Source organism: Camelus ferus, chromosome 9 (genome assembly GCF_009834535.1).
Source record: "Camelus ferus isolate YT-003-E chromosome 9, BCGSAC_Cfer_1.0, whole genome shotgun sequence".
Lineage (NCBI taxonomy): Eukaryota > Metazoa > Chordata > Mammalia > Artiodactyla > Camelidae > Camelus > Camelus ferus.
Window position 1 is genome coordinate 49515633 of NC_045704.1, and position 24417 is coordinate 49540049.

The 24417-nt window shown below is 43.0% G+C and overlaps 1 protein-coding gene across 6 annotated transcripts in view; it reads right to left on the bottom strand.

Moving 5' to 3' along the window:
• The window catches only part of WDR59 (WD repeat domain 59), a 102869-nt gene extending 83259 nt beyond the window's left edge, over positions 1-19610 (bottom strand). For all 6 annotated transcript variants that reach the window (XR_004322514.1, XR_004322515.1, XM_032486740.1 and 3 more), the window contains exons 1-6: positions 19432-19610; positions 11967-12016; positions 7353-7488; positions 3601-3686; positions 2459-2539; positions 267-304 (exon numbers count right to left, since the gene is read on the bottom strand). Coding sequence is in view for 4 of the 6 variants with exons in the window: in XM_032486740.1 (XP_032342631.1) it covers positions 267-304; positions 2459-2539; positions 3601-3686; positions 7353-7488; positions 11967-12016; positions 19432-19485 (445 nt within the window). In the remaining 2 variants the exon portion in view is untranslated. The remainder of the gene's footprint in view (positions 1-266; positions 305-2458; positions 2540-3600; positions 3687-7352; positions 7489-11966; positions 12017-19431) is intronic.
• Between the last annotated feature and the right edge of the window lie 4807 nt (positions 19611-24417).

Below are 24417 nucleotides of genomic sequence, written 5' to 3' on the forward strand. Positions count from 1 at the left end.
AGCCTTACCAACTTTTGAAATTTTCCACAATAAAAAGTTTAAAAAGAAACCAGTGTGGCTCCTACCCTTGAATTCTGAAATAAGTCCCTGACCACATGCTACAGTCCAGACTCTAACTTCTGAGAGCCGCGGAAGCAAGACCCTTGTGATGCAGGACTTACAGGTGCACACAGCCATGGACGGGGCCCAGGGCAGTCAGTGTGTGGAAGCCGTGGAAGGAATGGGACAAGGACCGGGGCGGGGAGGAAGGGGGAGTAGACACTCACCTACAGCAGACAGTGCGACACTGGGCTTCCTTGTGTCCCTGAAACGCAAAAGTCAGAAATCAAGTGCCCATTCACCTGCCACCACCCAACCTGGTGCTTTTCACCCTCTGCTCGCACATCCTCACTTTCCTTTCAGCCAGTTCTTAGACTTCAGTGGGATCATAAGGGCTTTAAAAAGAAGTATAAAGAGGAGCCCGTCTCCTTCCAGAGGGATGAACTTTCTCAGCCACTGCAATTGAGGCTGTCTGAATTTTAGATCATACCATCATATCCCCAGGGAACAAGTAACATGATTCAGCATGGGCTGGGTGACTATGACACGGAGGTGGAGGGAGCCAAAAGAACCCCTCCCTGGTGTCATTTCTCCCAGTGGGACAAGGGGACAGTCATGGAGGCCTAATTCTGCAAGAATCTTCCACCAGCATCACAAAGGTGGAGTGACAAACCACTCTGGATGTTCCCAAGAGCCAAGAGGTGGAAGCAACCCAAGTGTCCACAACAGATGATCGGATAAACAAACTAGGGTTTAGACATGCAATGGATTATTATTAGGTCTTAAAAAGGAAGGAAATCCTGTCACACGCTAGCACGTAAACGCACCTTGAGGACATTATGCTAAGTGAAATAAGTCAGTCACAAAAGGACAAACACTGTATGATTCTACTTATACGTGGTACCTAGAGTAGTCAATTCATAAAGACAGAGAGCAGCACTGTGGCCGACAGGGGCTAAGAGGAGGGGGAAATGGGGATTTGTTTCATGGGTACAGATTTCCAGGTCTGAAAGGTTAAAAAGTCCTAGAGCTTGGCTGCACAACAATGTGAATATACTTACTACTGAGCTGCACATTTACAAATGATTAAGTTGGTAAATTTTGTTTTGTGGTTTTTTACCACAATATTAAAAAAAAAAAAAAAAAAAAAAACTCCTTTGGAGAGGGAGGCTCCAAGGTTCACGACAAACGGTAAAATGACAGAAATGACAGTAAAATGACCTGAGGGTCAGGAGGGCTCTGTAGCTCTGGCTTATTGTTTAGAAAACCTGAGAAAGCAGGTTAGTTCAGCGTCTTGCACTCTTTAAATCAGGAAAACAACTGTTTTGTGAAAATGAGGGGTCCTTCCCCCCCCTGGGGGGGGGTTAGAGCCCCTCTTTCATTTTCCTGGGATTTTGTGCTTTCTCTCTCCCTGGGACTGCTTTTAGACTCATCACCTCTGAAGTGCTAACCCACATGTGATGCAGGCGAGGTCAGCTGTGCACACCGTTAGTCCCTGAGAATCCCTTTCACTGGTCTGTCTCATCCGTCACACCTCAATACCTGACTTGTCTTCTGCCTACAGTTTACCTTTCAATGTTAAAATATCACGAAGTCACCACCATTTGGGAGCAGAGCGCCCTGGTCAGAGAAGAGGGTATCCCATCCTGGGGACTCTACAGGCCACACCCTCCAGTGAGTCACCTCTAAAGGTTTTGGCGAAGGGAACTTTGCTCTACAAAGGGAGAAGGGAAGAGACGTTTACTACAAACTTAGGACATGCCAGGCCCTGGGCCAGGTGCTCCTCCACCCTTTGCTCCATGAAGAGTAACTCTAAGAGGTGGCTCTCAGCCCCCTTTATAAAGAGGGGAGGAGAAGCCTCACAAAGAGCGAAGCGGCTGTCTCAGAGCACTGCCTGCTACAGCATGCGTGTCTGTGGCCATCAAACCCTGCTCCATACCACACAACTTCAGGAAAATTCAGCCTAACTTCAAAATGCCAGCACCTGTGTTTCTTTGCCAACGGGATTTCCCTGAAGCCTGATTTGCAAACCTTTGCAACAGGACTGAAGTCCCAGGGAATTGAGGCCCCTGGCGGCAGCCTTCAGCCAATGACTGACAGTGGATGGTACCCCTACTTCCTTAGCTCTGGGGGGTGGGACAGCTTGGAGGAGGGAGCTTTACACTAGCATCTAGTGCCCCCAGTAAGAGGAAGCTCTCCCCGTTTACAGCGGTACCCAGGTAGATGATGCATCCTCCAATCCTGTCTCCCTTCCCCACCCCCTACCAGCAGTTCTGTCAACTCCCAAATAACATATCCACAAGGTCTCCTTGTCTCAGGGTCTGCATCCAGGGGAAACCAAATTAAGACATCTGATCTCTAAGGCAAAGGTCCCAGACTGTCCCACAGCCAAGTGGTTATGCCTGGCAATTGTTCTTACTTGATATCCCAAATATAGATGTAGGTGTCCACAGAGCTGGTGACCAGGAGATCTGGCTCAAACACTGCCCAGTCCAAGTCACTGGAAACAAGAAGTAAACAGGACAATCATGAAGAGAAAAAATTCAGAGTCCGGTTCCAAAGCATCAGCAGATTTCGTCTCTAGTGGCTTCAGAAAGTCATCGTTAATGGGCCCCTTAACACAGTTTAGGCTGGGAATTTCCAAAGTTCTTTGGGAAAGAAGACTTAACTGAGCGCTGAAGGAAACTTTCAGGTCCTTCCCCAGTCATCATCTGCTCCCCCCAAAATGGAGCATTTCAACTTAAAACACATACACACATAAATGCACGCATACATGCGCACATTAGCAAACTAGTACAAAACAAAGGAAAAAACACATAAAAAACACATGATTTATTGTTTTTTAAATCAGCCTCAACCACAGGTACCTGAAGTAAACCCAACATCTTTAAAGCAGGGGCAGACCGCATGTTGGATTCCAAGGAGGGGAAGCTGGCCCCTGGTCCTCCAGACCCACATCCTCACGCCTTAAAAGGTACTTACTACACAATTAAAACAGGCCATGGGTCTAGCCTTTCCCATTACCTCCAGCCAGCTTCACCACTCCTGCACTTCCTGCTGCTACTTCCATGTCAAGCTTTCCCCACCCAGAATGAGTGATTCAAGGAAAGGGTGGATCAAGGAACACTCCAAAAGCCCGCTGGAAGGCCACGAGTGAATAACAGACTGTAATGCACGAGTCCCACGTGGTGCCCCATGGCTGCTGGACAAAGACCAAAGGGCTGTGCCCTGAGGTCTCTGTACTATGAGGCTCTGCACACTGGGAGCTGGGGATTCTTCGAGCTAACTTCATTCTCTTCTGCAGCAAACTAGCTCTAATCACCTCCTCTGGACAGGGCTGTACCTGTCTCAGTGTCTCCTGGGATCAGGGTTAACAGCCACATGGATGCTGGTTCCTCACGGTGAAGGCCATCACTTCAGGAATGTTAAGGATCCAGCAGCCACTCAGGGCCAACTCAACACAGTGGGTCAAGCTTGGAGGAGGAAGCTGTCTCTGTTTTACTTCCCAAGGGACTGTGACGAAACGAGACAGGCCAGGGTGCCGTGGAGGACTGTGCCTACCTGATGACGCGAGTGTGGCCTTGTAAGGTTGTGCCAACTTCCCCACTGCCATCTTTCCACTTATAAAGGTCGACTCGTTGGTTGCTCTGAAAAGAAACAGGAAAAGAGAGGAGGGTAGAGCTCAGCAGTAGAGCACATGCTTAGCCTGCATGAGGTTGTGGGTTCCATCGCCAGTATCTCTGTAAAAATAAACAAACAAACAAACAAACAAACAAACCTAATTACCTGCCCCAAAATAAAAAAGAAAAAAAAAGAAAAAAGAAACGGGGGGAGAGTATTGCTCAGAGGTAGAGTGCACACTCGGTCTACACGAAATCTTGGATTCAATCTCCAGTACCTCCGTTAAAAATTTTTTTTAATTAAAAAATGAACCTAATTACCTACCCCCCCCCCCCCAAAAAAAAAGAAAGAAAGAAAGAAGGGAAAACCCATCTTGGATAGTTACAGCTGAAATGAGGCTACAGATACACCCCCGAGCACTTGAGGTCCAGGATACAGAGCCTCACCCAGCCCCCCGGCACTGCCCAAGAAACCACCTCCCCACTCCCAAAGTCCCATACCCATCTCCCCAGCTGCCCTCACACTGGATGTTTTCGGCTCACCCTTTCCATTATCAAATGCCTGGAATCCATCAACCACACATGGTTTAAAAACACACATGCATGAGAAAACAGAATCACCACTGAAAGGGTGATACAAGAGTCCTTGAAATACGAATTTCTTAAAGGGTTAAGCAGAAAGACACAGGGAAAATAGGCCAGAAGAAACCACAATTAGAATAGGAAAAAGGTTAAAAAAAAAAAAAGCTTTAATTAAACTACATTTCATTTAAAGAAACGACAAGCCAGCAAATGCTCCCTAAATATCATGAGTTCATGGAACACACTGAAAGTGAATAAAGATTATTAATAGACTAATTACTATTAGTTAGTAATTTCTGAACTGATATATATATATATGATTGATCTTCATTTTAGCTCAGAGACAGAGTTGTATAAAGTTCTAAGATTTTTATCCAGAAATGCCAGATGCCAGCTTCCAATTCTAAATAGGTAAGCTTCCTGCCAAAAGGTTAGAATTCAAAATAGCTTCCAATAGGAATAGGAGTGAAAAGAAAAGCCCCTCATCTTATAATAACATTTCCTGACATTTCCGGGGTCTGCTAGTGCCACTCTGTGATCTAGGAACCTTAAGAAACCTGCCCTCTGCTCTTTTCCACCACACTGCACACTGGGTGTCATCACCCATATCACAGATGAGGCTACCAAGGCTCCAAAAGTTGGGTGGGTGCTCAAGATAAAATAGGGAGTGTTAAAAGGGACTTGACCTCAGATCTGCCTAATTCCAAAGCTCTTTTTCCTGAAAATGCTTGGCTTCCAACCAAAGACAATGAAAGAAAAAATATATATATCAGCAAATTGAACTTTATCAGAATTAAAACTTTACTATGTCAAAGGACATTATTAAGAAAGTGAAAAGACAATCTACAGAACTGGAGAAAACATTTGCAAATCATATCATTGATAAGGGTCTAGTATCAAGAATCCAGAAAGAACTCTTAAACTCAACAGCAAAAAGACAAACAACCCAATTCAAAAATGGACAAGGGACTTAAATAGACATTTCTCAAAAAAAAGATATACAAATGGCCAACAGGCACATGAAAAGATGTTCAGTATCATTAGTTATTAGGGAAATGCAAATCAAAACCACAGTGAGATATCACTTTACACCCAGTAAGATGGCTACAATTTTAAAATTACACACACACACACACACACACACACACACAGAGAAAGCCAGGAAATAACAAATTTTAGTGAGGATGTCAGAAATTAGAAAACTTGTACACTGCTGGTGGGACTGCAAAATGGTCCAGTGATTGTAGAAAACAGTTTTATGCTTCCTCAAAAAGTTAAACACAGACTTACCACAAAGCCCTGCAATCACTCCTAGGTATATACCCAAAAGAACTGAAACCAAGTACTCAAAAAAGTCCATGTACACATAGGTTCATATTGGCACTATTCACAACAATCAGCCCAAATGTCCACTGGTGGATGAAGAGATAAACAAAATGCGGTGTATCCATACAATGGAATATTATTCAGCCACAGAAAGGAGTGAAGGTCTCACAGATGCTGTAACACGGATAAAGAAGCCAGAGACCAAAGTCCTGTGTTGTACTGACTACATTTATATGAAATATCCAGAACAGCTAAATCCACAGTGACAGAACACAGACTAGAGGTGGCCGGGGGCTATGGGTGGGGGGGACGAAAGGAAGCTGTTTAATGCCAGGGGGGTTTACTGCGGAATGATAGAAATGTTTGGGAACCAGATAGAGGTAGCGATTATGTAACACTGTGACTGTAGTAAACGACGCTGAATTGTCCTCTTTAAATGATTGCCTGAAAAAAATAAGGCTCTTTCTTGCTACTCTTAAACACATGCAGTCTTAATCCACGTGGGCTGACTACTGAGGGGGTCAACCTAAATCTGTGGTTCCCAATCAAGGGTGATTTTGCTTCCCAGGGGACACTTGACAATGTCTAGAGACAGTTTTGGTTATCACGACGGGGGTAGGGGATGCCATCAGGATCTAGTGGGTAGGGGCCAGGGATACTGCTCATTTCCTGTAAGGCACAGGACAGCCCCCGCCATGAAGAATTATCTGGCCTGACATGTCAATACTGCCAAGGCCGAGAAACCCTTGACCAGCCCATCAATGGAGCCCAAGGGCGAGAGATATAAGCCAACAGAGAGAGTGTCCTTCCTAAGACACAGGGAGGAGGCTGAGAGTGGGAATCCAATGGAGCAACCCTTCCCTACCCTTTCAGAACATTCCCAGAACCAGATCCCACCCCACCGCCCCGTCGTCCCGGGTTAAAGTCAGACAGTCAGATTCTATTTTGGAAACGAGGGGGAAGAGCAGATTTTCGTTCCTTCTAAAGCTGACAACATTGCTCTTCTTTCTTTTGTCAGATGCCTTCCTCTCACAGACTGTCATTCCTGATAAGAACAGACCCAGACACTGCCTCGAATGTTCGCATCCCCTGGAGGACGAGAAGGGCTCCTCTAAATAGTGCCCTCTGGCCCAGTGCCAAAAAAAAAAAAAAAAAGCCAATGGTTTAGATCTCTAATTGTTCTAGGAGAACAGAACACTGATAGAGAACCTGGCGAGAAGAACCAGAGATGACCCAGACCAGATCTTTTTTGTCACGAATCCCTTGGAAAAATCTAATAAAACGTATGCATCTTTTCCCTGGAAAAATTCACAGATAAACACACACATAAAATTTTGAGAATGAATCCCAGTCTAATAAATCTCAACCAAGAAAAAAATCCCTTCCTTTGAACGGCAGGGTGTATGGAATCTTCTGATCCCTCTGAAAGCAAGGAAGGTACCCCACCAGACCATCTCACCAGTTCTTTCCTTAAAACATCTTTCAGAGGCCCTGGCTAGTTATATTCCTGCTAATGAAAACATGTTCTTCTCACACACAGAAATGGAGGCATCTACCTGCTTCTCTTTCAAAATCTGGATTCAATTCTTAGAAATACCGACAGTACCCCCAATTCTTTGCACATATTTAAATCTCTAATTTGCCTCTATCTTCCTTTTAGAACCAGGGATACCTCTTTTCTGCCTGAGAAATGAGGGTTATGTTCTCTTTTACACAGAGAACACAGACCTACCAGCCCAGATCTCACATTTAAAGCCTTCTCCTGTACTCCTCGAATGAGCTCACCGAGGCTGCAAAATAGTGTGCAAAGCTGTCATGAGGATTCCACTGCACGGCTCCAATGTCCCACTTGCTCTGGCGCGAGATCTTTCGGTGTCCTTCGAAGGGGGCATCTAGATTGACGATGTATAGGAATCGGCGGCTAGGAAAACAACATCAATGTTATAGCAATACAACAGCATTAGCATTCAGGGAGAAAAGCACATTTGGAATTACATACGGTTCGCAAGCAGTGCTCCAAAAACCCCTAGATGTACATGACGTTTATCGACTCAGAAAGGCATACCCATGGCGAGAGTAACTCAAGGTGGCTGGTGGGGAATCGGAGCCGCACCCCTGTGAGAGTCTGCCTCTGGACACGAGCTTCCCTCCCATATCCAGGGAAGTCCAACCTCCTCCCACCAGATTCAGCCCCAGCCCTGCCCCCTCCCAGGCTTTTCCAGTCCCCTAGCTGCTTTCACATTTAACCTGCCACACAGTCTGCATTTTGACTATAGTACATATCTTCACAGCAGAACTACCAATGTAAAGGCTCTTGTCCCAAACCAACTGAGTGTTCGGGGTATGTCCCTCATCGCTAGGCACAGGGCTCTGTATCCAACTCATGTGTGTAAAATTAAACCCATCACCTATCACTTAGCTAAATATTCTGAAGAAAATCTCAAATTCCCATGCAAGCTGACTACCTGGTGAAGGAAACTAAATTAAAACTGTCAGAAGGGGAAACAGTAACCAAAAAATAATACTCATTAAAAAATTAACTGCCAATAGTATTCAAGGTGCCAATCAATATAAAGGATATGAAAACAGGGATGCCCTTTGTTCACCTCTTTTCCTTCTGTTTTAAGTGAAAAATGCTTGGAAGGTGAATCAACCTCTCAGCAGCCATCAGCTGTCGGGGAGCACTCCAAGCCCCTGAGTATCAACGAGGATGGGTGGGCTCACTAATGAAGAAAAAGATTAATTGCCCCTGCTCAGAAGAGACAGGAAGTGGAAAGTAAAAATAGCATGTAGAATTCTGGCAGAAACCCCAGGAGGGATGGATTAAGGGAAAAGGAAAGCACAGGTAAGACACAAATTCACATTGCTTCTGGAACTTCCAAGAAAGCTGGTACAGAACAAAGATTGAAAACCTCTGACCTCCTAAGGGATCACCTGATCCTGTGGCAGGCACACCGGCATCTTCTCTTCAGAACAAAAACAGGGAAAAGGCTAAGCAGTACATGTATGGGGTATGTATCAAAAGGGAGCTCAGAGACAGTACAGAGCAAACATGGAACAGCAGGTGGGCACTTCAGGATAAACATGCCTGATTGAACAAACGTGTTTGTCTTCATTCCCCATCGGAGACCCACGAAACAAAGAGTGAAAGCATAAAAGACTGAAGCCCACAAAAACAAAGAAAATGAGAAGGATGAATGGTAACTGATCTAGAGGAAGGACAGTCAGCACCCAAGTGCCTGCAGAGGGAGCTGATTCCCACTGCAGAATCCAGGATGGCAGGAATTGGAGGCTTCAGTCACAGGCAAGGGGAAGTGAGATGACTTCCGAGGACAAGAGGCACAGCAGAGGTGAGTGTGAGGTGCTGTGCCCCAAACACAGCAGGAAGTGGAGTGTGAGACCCTCAGGCCTCTTCCCCTGTTCAGCACTCACAACACAAGGCTTTCAGTCTTTAGACAGTGACTCGTGACAGGAGGATTCTTCTCAGGAGGAACTGACTAGCCCAGGAAAGAATAAAAGCAAATAAACAAGTAACAACAACAAAGCACTGGAGATAATGACAGCTGGGCACACTCCAACAAAAGGGCCTGGTTCCCACCTAATCTCCCTACTGTGGACCCGACTATCACACATAAACAGAGATTCCAGTCTCTCTTTAATATTAACAGAGAGCCTGTGAGCTCAGTTACCAGAGGAAACCTGAAAGACAGAGACCAACATAACCAAAAGAAAGAAAAAGGGAATGGGAGCACAAAGGAAAGAAAACCTAGATTTATTATTCTCCAAGAATAAAAGAAGATAATGTAAAGAACAGAGAACAAGAAAGAGTTCTTGGAAATTAAAATAATAGTTGGAATTTTAAAATCTGATAGAAAGGTTGGAAGCTAAAAGTTGAAGAAAGCTCCCAGAATGCAAAACAAAAAGACAAAAAAGACCAAAAGACCAGAAGAGAATCCATATAGGATACCCAACATGGACTAAGTGGAGTTCCAGAAAGAAAAAGAAGAAATAGAGGGAGGAGTTATAAAAGACATAACACAGGAAAATTTCTCCAGACTAAAAGACACGGGTTTCCATACTGAAAGAGCCTTCCAAGGTGCTAAAAATTATTCTGTACCTTAATCTGAAGGGTTATCCCATGGGTGTATATATTTGTAAATTCATTTGAGCTGTTCACTTGAGCATAGACCTTACTACATATATTTTAAAGCTCAATATAAGAAAATGGAATGGTGAACTTCAAGATCATGTTGAAAAATAATATGAATGTATACATATCTGAGAACACACCAAATCAGGAAATACTGCATGATTCCCAGTTACAGAACCCCATTATCTCCCAGAACACTACCAACGATATCACATTAGTGAATGCTGAGGTCTAACATTTGAGACACCGTCATTCCAGGGCACCTGAGAATGTTTTATGGGTTGTTAATATGGCTACATGATGCCGAGTATATGTTATTTTTCTATTTGTTTAAATAAAACAGGCAATAATGTCAAAATGGGGAGGAGGGTCCCTCTAAGTGCCAACCCAGCACAATGAATGAAAAAAGACACATACCAAAGCAGTCATGGTGAAAATTTCACACACACTAGAGGTAAAGATAGCACTAGGTACAAAGATAGGATTTCTCCGGAGGAAAAATAGGTCATACACACAGAGTCCAGAATCAGAATGACGTTGAACCTCTCAACAGTAACTCTGAGAAAAAGAACCCCGGATACTGATTCAACCCAACAATTGTTATATAACTGTACTGGAAGGAGAGGAGAGGTCTGGTACGTTTGTAAGGGGCCCACAGACCAAAGTAAAAGAGCTAAATCCTCATCTTCTATTGTAAGAAGTCAATTTGAATACATACAATGGATAAATCAAGATATAGCCATACAGTTAGTATACTGCTTGGAAAAATAGAGACAATCCAAAAGAAATAGCTAAAAGAGTCTCAAGTGGTTGCTTCTGGTGAGTGGGATGGGGTGGTAGATTTAAATTAAAAAAGAGGTTTAAAAACTGATTAGGAAATAAATAATATAGACCCAAAACCACTGAATTGTACATTTCAGTGGGCAAATCATATGGTATGTGAGTGATATCTCAATAAAGTTGTTTTTTAAAAAAGTGAGTTCAGGGGACAGAAAGAGACATACCAATTTTTCCTTATCTATGCATCCAGGGTGAAAATGATATCAGTAATTGTCTCTGGGGAGCAGGGTCAGAGGGAGGAAGAAAACTTAGTATCCATGGTATATCCTTTTGAATTATTTAATGTTTGCTACAGTTTTATTTAAAAGTAAATGAAGGAGGGAGGGATATAGCTCAATGGTAGAGAGTGTGCTTAGCATGCACGAGGTCCTGAGTTCAATCCCTAGTAATATAAATAAATAAATAAATAAATAAATAAATAAATAAATAAATAATAAATAAATAAATAAATAAATAAATAAAAATTTTTTAAAAACCTAATTACACCCCCACAAAAAAGTAATAAAGTGGAAAAAAAATTTTTTAACGTAAATGAAAACATAGGTGGGGAGGGTATAGCTCAAGTGGTAGAGCACATGCTTAGCATGCACGAGGTTCCAGGTTCAATCCCTAGTACCTCCTCTAAAAATAAAAAAATCAATAAACCTAATTACCACCCCCCTCAAAAAAATTTTTTAATTTAATTTTTACAAAGGATAAATGAAAACATGATTTCAAAATAAAACAATGAAGTTAACAGAAAACACTTCATTTTTAAACAGGTTCATCAACAACTACGCTAATGAAAATACAGACAAATTTGAGAGGAAGTAATCTAGAGCAACGTGAAAGGGAAGGAGGACTCTGACCATTAACTGTAACCATACTGGTACAATGTTAGGGTGATTAGCAAATGCAGTGATGCACCTTAATTGCCAGAATTCTAAAAATTTTGAACCGGAAGACACTACAGAAATTATGTGGTTCAGTTTCTTCAGGATGAAATTGAGTTCCTTCATGAGAAAACCAAAGTCCAGGCAGGCCAACTGAATAAACATCCAGGGGCTCACAATTAATGGCACTGCCCAACTGAGACCTAGACCCCCTCCATCCCAGTAAATAACTACCTGTTAGACCACACCAGGCAGCATCCTTCCAAAGAGTCCATGCATCAAACAGAAAAGGGCAATTTCAAGACCAAACTACCAGTCACTAAAATGTCAAAGGAATTTGATTGCTTACCTGTTAGGGCAGAGATAGAAATAAAGTGCAAATAATCCCCATGACTACCCAGAGGTCACTTCGACAGCATAACTCAACCCTATGACCGTAATCCTTTAATTAAAAAAGTATTTTCCGATTTCCAGAAACTCTTGATGGGCAATTTGTTCCCAGAAATCGTGGCAGATGAACTCTGTAAGCTCACTTACCCAGAGAGCACCGCATGCTGCCCCAGACAGTCCACAGACATCGCTGTTGCCTACAAGAGAGAACACAGACTCAGTTCTGCCAGCAAAGCCAGCTCAGGTGGGAGAAGACAGGAGGGTGGTCACCTTTGGGTCCTCCTTGTCCCATGGCTCAGGTGGTCCCCATCTGGCAAGTGTCACCAGTTCCCTACAGTAGATACTTTAACCTCCTTTTAGTTTTCATCCAAATCTCATATTCACATTCACAGTAGGGTAGTTGTTATCTGTTTCCCCCAACACCAGGACTACATACAACCAAGCTGGCAAATTCTAAATTGAGGAAACAAGTTCTGGAGCTATTGAAGAATCTGACTAGCTCAGAGCAAACAGCTACTAAGGGCGCCTTCCAAGTAAAATCTACCCTGGGACTCACTCTCTCTCTCTTTCTCTCTCTTTCTCTCTCTTTCTCTCTCTCTTTCTCTCTCTCTCTCTCTCTCTCTCTCTCTCTCTCTCTCTCTCTCTCTCTCACACACACACACACACACACACACACACACACGTGCGCACACACAATCCATGCCTTTCCAAAGGGCATGGACTCCTCCTCCAAGCTGAAAGGCAACTGGTAACACCACCCCTGCTGAATCCACAGTTGTATTCCTGCTACTGAGATGCCCACGGCCCATTCAATTTGAGTTTTCTATCACAGTTTACTTGTTTGCACTTCCCAGGTCTTCCAGTTCCTCGGGAGCACCATCTTTTCAGGATCTGATGTCCAATATCCAAAAGTCCACACTGAATCAAATGAATTTGCATTTGGGCTGAAGCATGAGGCTAATTTTAATCATGACAATGACAGCCTAAGTTCTTTATTTGGACAAGTTCAAATCCTGCTGCATTCTCAGGGCATTATCTGAAACAGTGTGCACCACTGTTTGGTTATTAAACACTCTAAGTTCTTTCTAAGAGACTATCAAGAGAGAATGTACCTTGTACATTCTACTACACTCACAAATCACAAATGGTAAGCAGAAATTCTCTTCCTCATTCTCACTGGTCTTATTAATGGATTTCTCACACTGGCCCTCCCTCAAGAAACATGTCACAGGTAATATTAGGGACAAAAGGCCAGAGTGCTTTCAGTAGAGAATGAAAAGTGATTATTATGCATCCTTCATTCCACTAGAGTCATGAGCAGAGAAAAGCCCACCTAGAAAGGGAGGCAGTGAGATGAGATGTCATTTCCAGAACTCTTCTGTGCAATTTATATATTAAGGGTATGAAAGGGGCAAAGCAGTACCTCCAAGTAGGGGAAGTACAATCTTTCTAGAGGGTGGGTGGTAGCAAGAATCCTAAGGTGCCCCCAACATTCTGGGCCATTGGTGTTCATACACATTCTCCCCATTATTCAGACACTAATCTAGGTACTGCTGTGAAGGGATTTTGAGATGTAATTAAGGTCCCAAATCAGTTGACCCTAAGATAAAGAGGCCTGAAACAACCTAAATGCCCACCAGCAGATGACAATGGTGGTATATACAAAAATGGCAAATACGTACAGTGGCACACACCCTACAGCATGAATGAACCTTGAAAACATTACACTAAGTGAAATAAATCAGGCAAAGAAAAGGACAAATACTACACTTACAGGCAGTACCTATAAGAGGTAAATTCATAGAAAGAGAAAGTAGAAAAAAGGTTGCCAGGGGCTGGGGGAGTAGGGAGTGGGGTGTAACTGTTAAATGAGTACAGAGTTTCCATTTGGGATGATGGAAAAGTTCTTGGGGAAGGGGAGGAGAGGGAGATGGAGAGACTTAATCACATCAGCCCTTTAAAGCTAGTCTAGAAATCAGAAACAGAGGAAGTCAGAGAGCCAAAGGGTGAGAGAATTAGCACAGGGAAGATTCTCTGTTGCTGACTGTGAAGACAGAGGGACCACGCAGCAAGGACCTGAGACAGGTCTCCAGGAGCTGAGAGTGACCTCTAAATAGCAACCAGCAAAAAACAGGGATCACAGTCCTACAACCCTCAGGAACCAAATTCTTCCAACAACCTGAATGAGCTTGCAAGCAGATTCTTCCCTAGTCAACCGAGACCCCCAATGAGAACACAGAAGACTAATGCCCAGATTTCAGCCTATGAGACACTGAACAGGGAAAGCAGCCAGGAAGAGCCTCGACTTCTGAACCACAGAACTGTGACCTAATAAATGGATGTCGTTTAAAGCTGCTAAATTTGTGGTACAGTGGCAATAAAGGGTGATCTGGTAATAATACAAAAAAAAAAAAAAAAAAAAGAAAATGTCATGTCCTTTGACTGGTAGTTCTACCTCCAGAATCTATCCAAAATACAGAACTTTTACACACAGAGTTGTTTAATTCATGTTACCTATAAATAAATTATGGATATTTATACATACTTATATACAATGGTATGTTCTAGAAGCATTAAAGAATGACACAGAAAAACGCTGGAGCCAAGCCTGCAAATAGTGTCAAGACTCACCATAACACCTTATCAGAGCAAATCATTTTTTAAAAAGTAAAACAAAACAAAACAAAACAAAAGCACACCTAACTGATGTTTCCCTACCCCTACCCCAGAAAAAAAAGAAGCCAACATTATGCTTTCAGGGGCATATGAAAGAGGTTTATGCTAGACTGTCTCAAAGCAGAAAATGGAGAGAGGGAAGTGGTTTAAGCAAAGGACGTGGAAATAACCTGACCAGGATAAAAGTTAGCACTTGGTCAGGGACAGGAGTTCCCCACAAGGCCTCACCACCCTCAGTGCACCCGATGGGGAACAGCTGGGAGATACCACATCTGGAGTCACAGGATTCTTAAGTGATCCCACTGCAAGAGAGGAAGGGAGCCCCATAATGACTAAGAGAGTACCTCCTAGCAGCCTGCAGGCAGGGCTTGCTGCAGATTAAAGACAGCCAAGAGAAGTAAAGTGGTATTTCATATCTTACTGTGAACTGAAATTTAAATCAGCTACTTTCGCCTAAAAAACACTGAACAAAGTATAGCAAAATGTTTAGAGGGTAGCTGTTCCTATGGGATTTTAATTTTATTCCTCTAAATAAGCCTACATTTTTGTATTATTTCTATATTTGCATTATTTTATAATAGAAAACACGTTTCTTCAAGGCCTCCTTCCAAGTCTCTCCTCTTTCTGCTTCTCTCACCCTGGCCTGTGGCCTGGTCCACAGCAACAACCTCCCAGAAGTCTACCTTCTTCTCTCCCTTTTCCATTCTACCTAACACTAAACTTCTGAAAACAGAGTTCTGATTATATCAATCCACTGCTCTCAAACCTTTGTTGATTTTTCACTCTGAATAAAATCAAGTGGAAACTCCTCAGCCTTCAGACACTTTCTAATCGGATGACCAGCTCAAGCCACACCCACTTATAGCATTCACTCAATTCTACAACTCTCCCAATTCTGAAGAGATGCTTAAATTCTTCCTTTCACCTGAAAAGTCCTTCTCTCCTACTCTGTTACTGAGATTCTACTCCTCTAAGAAGACATACCTCCTCCAAGAAGCTTACCTAGAGTCTGCCAAGGGGATTGCACCTTCTCCCAAAGCACCTTCCCTGCCCCTCCGACACAGGTCTTGCCTTAACTTTCTTAACTTGCTTTGTGGTGGTTAGTGCTGTGCACAAGGATCCTCTCTCATGAGTTGGTGAGCCTGTACAGGGGAGGGCCTATTTCATTTCTCCCAGGGCTCCCCGCAGTGAGATGCATGCAGGCACTCTGTGCACATCAGCTAGTTTTGAAGATGGGTCAGAACCAGGTCAAAATCAGGATCCTGCCAGCTCGTAATGTGCCAAGGTGATCCTTCACATCTCAAAGAAATTTTTTCCTTAGTTTCCCTCGCTAATTTACCACCCATGAATTTATCTACATTTCTCCAATTCTCTCATTTTTTTAATACCTCCTAGGATAATGAACTTTGATAGTTCACTGTCTCCTTTGCAAAAGCTTCTACTGAAATATGATGACAAAATATGTGTACCTTACCCGCACACTTCAATGTAAAATTTTAGTCAAACCTTCTTTGAATCATTGTTTTAAATTTTTTTCAATTTTTTACATTGAAGTATAGTTGATTTACAATGTTGTGTTAGTTTCAAGTGTACAAATGATCCATTTATATATTTATATGCATTCTTCTTCTGATTCTTTTCCACTATAGGTTATTACAAGATGTTGAATATATAGTACCCTATGCTTACAGTAGGTCCTTGTTGTTTATCAATTTTATATACTGTAGTGTATATATGTTCACGCCAAATTCCTAATTTATCCTTCTCTCCCCTCTCCCCTTTAGTAACCATAAGCTTGTTTTCTATGTCTGAGTCCCTAAATAATGAACCTTTGTTTTTAGATACTGAAAAGTCCTCTCCCACCTGTAGGAAACAAACTTACTGTTGAGATGTCAAGATCACATCTTTAGACAGAAGAGAATAAAGTTCTTAACAGCCCTGCTCCTTCTACTGCAGGACTGCAGGATGGTGACCTTTGCAACACACATTAGGGGTCATATGACTTCTATGAAATAAGACCACCATAGCCCTGATTGTGACAGTTGATTCTTAGTGGCTTGGGGAAAACATAATTCATAATGTGGAAAAGACGAGCTAACTGATGGCTGATAAAAGACATCAATTCCATGAGGCTCTGTGCCTCCACAGACAAATTGCTGCTGCCCTTGTTCAAAACAATCATTTCTTCATGAAGGCAGCTGCGTTCTTAGACATTTAGTTTCACCCATCCAAAGAAACTGACTACATTTCCTCAAAAGGAAAAAGTTCTACATGGCATTTTTGTAGACATAAAACATCTGGTGCAACAGAAAGGACACTGGCTACACAGGGGCACAAGGGAATTTTCTGGAGTGACGGAAATGTTCATCTTAATTGTGGTGCCGGTAACAGGACTATATTCATTTGTCAAAACTCAACACATTATAAAGTTTCAAGGGTATATTTTCTCATACAATTAATTATACTTCAATAAACCTTGATTTTTTTTTTTAATTACTCTTTGTGGAGAATGGACTGGAAGGGGGCAAAAAGCTGGAGTACAGGGAGTGGTCCCAGAGTATGTCTAGCTACTTTGGACATAACGGAGTTTGAGACAGCTCACAGATGCCCATGTGGGGACATTAAGGAGACAGTTGCTATGAGTCTGCAGTTCCTCTCTTCATCACAAGTCATATTCTGTAGCATTTTTGCACTGACTATTGAGTTAGAGACTTCTCAACCACACCTTCTACCACCTTGCCTCTCTTCGAGAGTGGAAATCCCCATTCTTCTCAGTACTCTGAACTGCACTTACCAATACCATAGCCACTAGCCACAAGTGGCTATTTAAATGGCAATTCATTAAAATTTAATTAAACTTTAAAAAAAATACAGTATCTCAGTCACACCAGCCCCATTTCAAGCATGGAAGAGCCGTATTTCCATCACCTCAGAAAGTTCTCCTGTATGTTGTTGTTCTAGAAGACTAGCTCTTAGTGTTAACACTCAGGGATCACTTCCAGGTAGCTGCCAAGCAGCACAAGTTTCTTACAATTAATCGGTGACAGTAACATCAGTTTCATAAAGTAAATGACACGTAAACTGTAAAGAAGAGTTTCACTCTTCAGCCTAGGGTTTTTCTCTGAAAAACCTGAAAGTTTTCTTTCTTTCTACATTAATGAAATAGTTAATAATAAAATGGGTCCCTACTCCTCCCGATTATCACCAAAATCATTTACAAAACCATTCTAATTCACACTAAGACGTAACCTTTCAACTTAATAGAAAAAATCAGAAAGAAAAACAGAAACTCCTGCAAGGCAGTTAAATTACCCAATTTACTTTGTTCTCTTACTATGACAACTGCTGTTTAGGTTTAATTATTTGATACGACTTCATAGCATCCTAATACATGTGTCAGCACCCTTTCTGCAGGTCTTTTCAATTACATCTCTGTAGAGAAGCAGGGGTGAGACTACCTGTGTTTCTGTGAAAATTAAAGGGTTTGCAGATTAGTAGCTTCCAAATTAGCAGGCTCATAGGTAGGACACATGACTGTTCTCAGTCCCCAGTGAAAGCAATTAACAAGAAGGGTAACAGGAATATGGTTCTTTTTCCCTAGGAGTTTGACACCTCCCTTAGGGGAGCAGGCCTCCTGGAGACACCATGCTGACGTGTGCAAAGTGCTTTAGGCTGCTTTCATCCAAATTCAGCTGCTCAAATTCTCCAGGAGGGCTGTGTATTGAGGGCACTATAGAGCAAACTGGTGGGAGGCTCTCCACTCGTTCATCTTCATGGCAAAAGAAGGGATGAGTTTTAGAAAGAAGAAACCACATCACCCCCTTATTATAAATTCAGATTTCCCTTCATTATTAATCACCTGAGTACTAACACAGTGCCTGGCACAGTGTGCACCTGGCAAAAGCTCAGTAAATCCATACTGAATAAATGAGTGAATGAAAACCTAGCACACAGAGGTATTCAATAATTATGTGTTGGATAAATGAAGAGAATCACCAAGACACTGGAGGAATAAGGGTAAGATATTTACTGTTTTGCAACAACTGTATGGCCGGCTCATTAAGTAAGTACAAAGCAGGGTAGGGTAATGAGCCCAACAAGGGTCCTGGGACCACATACCTGCATTCAAATCTCAATGCGACCACATAATGAGAGGCCTTGGCCAAGTCACTTGAGATCAGCCAAACGGGGATCAGCTTCCCCGTTTGGAAAAAAGGGGTAACATCTACTTAAACTGCATGATTCTTTCATGAAGTAGAAAAAAGAAATGTAGATAAATCAGTTAGCACAAGACCTGGCATCATAAAATTCTCACACCAATTCTAGGTAGGTATGATTCGTACCTCTTACAGGTGAGAAAACATGCGCAGAGGGTGAGGACAGGTTAAGAGCTGAGCCGGGATTCGAACCTGGGCACTACATGCAGTGCATACTCCTACTCACTGTATGGTATTTTCCACCAGCCTAACATCGGCAACTACTTAAAAGGTAAGGCGCTGAAGCAGGCACTTTGCAGGCAGTTTTTTGTTGAAGCCACTCCAAAGTCCGGTAGGGCAGGGTTAAGTTCATGCACATGAGGCTCAGAGAAGTTCTGCGACTTGCCCAAAGTCACTAGGTGCGAGGGTAGCAAACATCCCCTCATCATGGGAAGTTCCCCTCTGCGCTCACTAACTGCACTTTGCTGTCTCCAGACAGACCCCACTCCCGGTACCCACGAGAGGAACCCCGAAACCCGCCCAAGCCTGCCCCAACCGCCCCCAACGGTCATCGAGGCTCCCCTCGCCCGCTCGGGTCTGAGAGCTCAGGGTCACCTCCTACCCATCTCCTCAGCCGGGGCCAGAGGTAGCCCAGCCGCTCCCGAACGGACCCGGCCTCGTGGGGGAGGGGAACCGGGAAGTGCGCATGCTCAGAAAGCTCCATTTAGTCCCCAGCTCACCTGGGAGTCGCGGAACTCCACCACTACGTTCTCGCTGCTCCACCGCGTTGCCATTTCCCATGCCCAGCCCCCAGGGCCCGAGGACAACGCGTTCACACTCTGACACGCGCGTTCTCGGGTTCAGTGAGCCCCAGGCAGCCCGCGAGTCAGCCCTGCCACGCCCCGTTCCCTCTTCCGTCTGATTGCAAACCATTGGCTGACCCAAACACTAGCTCCGCACCCTCCTTCCAGATTGTCCAATTGCGGCACCGCGCCTGCCCCCCCCAAGACACGCCCCCTTCAGTGCGTCACCTGGCTTGAGTCACTCACGCTCCTTGGGGCTGCGGATACACGCCTCCTGCGGCGAGTTCTGCCGGGAGTTGTAGTCCAAGGTCGAGTACATTTTGGGCAACCCGGAAAGAGCTTGCAGGTAAGGGTTTGGCCGGGGGGAGGCGCAAGTTGTTATTTTTGTCATCTCGCTGGTGTAGGTAGCATGGCCCAGGCCATCTATAAAACCAAACCAGTGGTTACCTTTTCCCCTGAAGCCTACCATAAAGGCATTGAAAAGTGTGAATGCGTGACTCATTGTTTTATACAGTACAGCAGTGTCTGCCAAAGTATCCTGGGACCCAGGGGGTCCCCAAAGGCAAAACAGTTTTCATAGTCATACTATGAAGTTATTTACTTTTGGGGGGGAGTGTTAAGTTTTAAGAGTGTAAGGGATCCTGAGATTAAAAAGTTGGAAAACTGTTGTGCTAGTGGTGATTACGTTTTCTTCTTCAGCCCTGACCTCTCAAATCCTGGGCTTAACTGCCTTAGCCTAGGTTTCTCTGTACAAGGAGGAAAGGACCAACTTTGGTTGTCTTAAGGAGTTAAGCACAGGGCCTGGAATGTAGTCAATTCACAAGCGTAAACTATTGTTATTGTTATTAAATTTATCGCTATTTCTGAGTAAGCAGTTGCATGAATAGCAATAAGAAGGCTTCCTGTTCCTCCTGGAGTGTTGGATATAATGGGGAAGACAGACTTGTCAACAGTTAAGGCGACCAACTCGTTCCAGGAAACTACTCAGTGTGGGCAAACAGGGATAGCTGGTCACTATCCAACAGGTATACACTTGGCAGAATGAATTGTGTTTTAGAAAAGCAATGTGCCAGGAGAGAACAGCATAAACAGGAGAGCTGACATGGCATCCTGAGGATGATGATATTTGAGCTTTTCAGTATAATATGAGGATTCTGGTAGCATACCAGAATAAGTACTTCAGCATTAAAAAGTGTGAACAAAGACATAGAAGTATGAAGAGCAGGATGTGTTCCAAAGAAAGACCTAAGGCAGTTTCCTAATTAGCACTCATGATGTTGTGCTTCTTTCCTTCCTTCAATACACATCTCAGTTTGTAACGCAGTATTTATTTACCATTTTCGAGCTTTAGGGGGACAGGAACCAGGTCTGTTTTGTTCAGCCCTGCGTGGTGACTGCACGTAGCAGGCGCTCCAGGAATATCTGTCCAATGAATAAATGCAAAAAGCAAATGTCATACCCCCACGATGCTGTCTAGATTAAAAGGATCCCTTCAGTGAAACCGAAAGCAATTTCTAAAACTGTTCAAGGTCTTTACTTGTAATTCTTTACACCAAGAAGAAAATATAGCATCATCGATAGTTCTCCCTAAAATCCCCTTGCTTTCTTTCTCTGATTCACCCATCAGTTATTCTCACACAATGGAGCCCTTAAAAATCTCCTCCAGCCCTGGCCTTCATACTCCTGGATTGACCTTTCTTCCTGCCTTCCAGTTTCCTCCCAATTCTCCATCAAAAAAACCGAAGGAGAGAGAAGGGCCTCAGCTCAAATGGCCAGGAAGGGGGAAAACCACAAGACAGGTTCAATAGCAGGGAGCTGGAAAGATAGAGAATACTTTTTAGGCATGCTCATGCCATCACATAGGAATAAATGGATTAATTAATTCAGCTAACACATCATATTCTTATTTATTTGCCCAATGCTTAGGATGTGGTAGGTGTTCAGTAAACACCCACTGAATGAGTGATTAGCAAACAGTCAGATATAGCTATAACTTAGGGTAGATGGCAGGGTGTAGCAAGGAGTAAAGCTAGATAAATGGAAAAAGGGCCCTGCTTATGTGCTAAAGTTTTATTTTGGATAAAGATAGAGATATTCCAAACCTCTCCTCTGTCTGTCTGTCTATATACACCTTGATGATCTGTTTCCCACTAAAACCAGTAGGACTGTCCCTGCCTGAGCATTTCTGCAACCCTCCCCAACTCCCACCTCTTTAGTTCATTTCTGTCTAGTTCTCAAAATCTGCCTGTCATGGTTTGTAGGCACAGGATGTACTTTAGGTTACAAGTCCTTAGGTCTCTCTATTTTCCCCATGTTTTCCTTCTCAATGTGAAAAAGGCTGGGTAGAATCTTTGAGAGAGGGAGTATGAGCACCTTTCTAACTGCCTCCTCAGATCTTCTTTGCCATCTCCCACACATGTTGTCATCATGAAAGAATGGGGACTTCAGAGCTAAGTCTAAAGTTCTCTCATTGCCAGTTTAGGGCTGTGCTTCTCTGAGATCTGCATACGAATGTCCTGTATGAGTCAGAGACTGAGGACCATTGGGGGTCCTATGTCAAGTAGACCCTGACTTGCTGACCAGGCCACCAGGCCCTTATCACCAAACAGTGTCTTTTCAGAAAGTCACTTGCTAACCATGTCACAGGAAGGCTGGGTATGTGGCCAACCCTGAAATCCAGGCTCTGGCTGGCTCTTATCAGCAAATGGCCTTGCAAGATGGAGCACAATCCTTTATCTTTCTGGTTTGCTGTTTCCTCTTATGCAGAATGTGAAGTTAACTGACCCCTCAGTCCCTTTACATCTGGGAATCTTGGAATCCTGCCCTGAACTCTACTAGTCATTTCCCTCTCTTCATCAATCAACAAATATTTGTGGATGTGCCCACAGGCTCAGGCTCCCTGCTCTGTGCATTTGGTTGATCATGACCCTGATTTTCTCTATTTACATTTTCTCTTTTCAAGTGAAACAATAAAAATGTAAAGAGCCATGAGAGGCCTAGGAGGAAGTTTCTTATTGGGAGATACATGTCCACCCCCACAGGCCATGGGAAGTCATCCCCACCCTCTGGCTCAAGGAGGCAGAGAGGAGGCTCTGAGTTTCCCAAAGCTTCCCAGAAGTAGGTTCTAAAAGCCATTTCACTAATTTTCTGAGCTTTTCTAGTCCTAGACTTACATGCTTCCAGATCGTGTTTCAAACTGGGCTTTCGCAGCATCCTCACACACACACTGCAAATGCAAATGGCTTTGGCAATGCTAATTTTTTTTGAAGCATAGCTGATATGCAATATCATATAAGTTTCAGGTGTACAACATAGTGATTCATAATTTTTAAAGGTTATACTCCATTTATCATTGTTATAAAATATTGGCTATAGGCAATGCTGATTTTATCAGCTCTTTCTTCTGACTATTCTGGTAGGTGGGTCAGTGATTTATTAATTTTGTTTCACAGCTGAAGGACAGCCAGGAAGCAGCTCGCCCAAGATCAGTGAGAACATGAAGGTAAAGACTAAAACAGAGGTCCCAAGTCTAGCCGGAGCCATTCTTGCATCTGATATCTTTGCATTGAGAGTGTCCAAAATGACTTGCCACTCTCCTCAGACTCGTAAACTTTAAACCAAGACCCCCAGGAGAAACTTGAAGCAAATCACTTACTGGACTCTTGCTGAAACAAATGACAAAATGAAACTAATCTGAAGCTGCAGGTCTCCATGGATGCCTGTTGCTATGCCCTCTCTCTAAGACAAAAAATATAATCAAGCTACTGAATGAAGAATTCTGCTCTGAGAAAGGCTGCCACTCAGGGCCATCTAAGAGGCTTTACCTTTGCAAAGCAGGCTCTCAGTTGTTCAGTGGTGCCAGACATGAGAGAGACTGGTTTATGATAACCAGTAGACTGGAATATAAACCTTAAGGGCCAATTTTTTATTTACTGAAAGAAATATAGCTATTAAGCAGATCTAATCTTTTTCACCCTATTGGGAAGCATAGGGAGAAAATGAACTTGTCATCCAAAACTTCCTTGTTGAGCATGTTCACTGTAAAGCTGGGAAGTCCAGCTTTGCTCCTTCCAGCTGTGACTTTTAGTGTGCATGTTGTATACAGTTTCTACATACTTCTCTCTCTCTCTCTTTTTTTAAATTAAGGTATAGTTGATTTACAATGTTGTGTTAATTTCTGGTATACAGCATAGTGATTCACATATATATATATATTCCTTTTCATATTCTCTTTCACCATAGGCTATTACATGGTATTGAATATAGTTCCTCGTGCTATACAGTAGGACTTTGTTATTTATCTATTTTATATACAGTAGTTGGTATCTGCAAATCCCAAACTCCCAATTTATCCCTCCCCATCCTCTTACCCCTGGTAACCATAAGTTTGTTTTTTATGTTTGTGTCTCTGTCTCTGTTTTGTAAATAAGTTCATTCATGTCCTTTTTTTAGATTCCACGTGTAAGTGATATCTATGGTATTTTTATTTTTCTGGCTTACTTCACTTAGTATAATGATCTCTAGGCCCATCCATATTGGTGCACATGGCAAGATTTTATTCTTTTTATGGCTGAGTAGTATTCTATCATATATATACATGTGATATATGGTATTCCATCATATATATATAAACATACATATATGTATAAAAACCTGACCCATGGTTTCTTTATCCAGTCATCCATCAATGGACATTTAGGTTGCTTTCCTATCTTGGCTATTGTAAATAGTGCTGCTATGAACACTGGAGTGCATGCATCTTTTTTAATTAGAGCTTTCCCCAGATAGATGCCCAGGAGTAGAATTGCTAGATCATAGGGTAAGTCTATTTTCAGTTTTTTAAGGAATCTCCATACTGTTTTCCATAATGGCTGCACCAAACTACATTCCCACCAACAGTGTAGGAGGGTTCCCTTTCTCCCA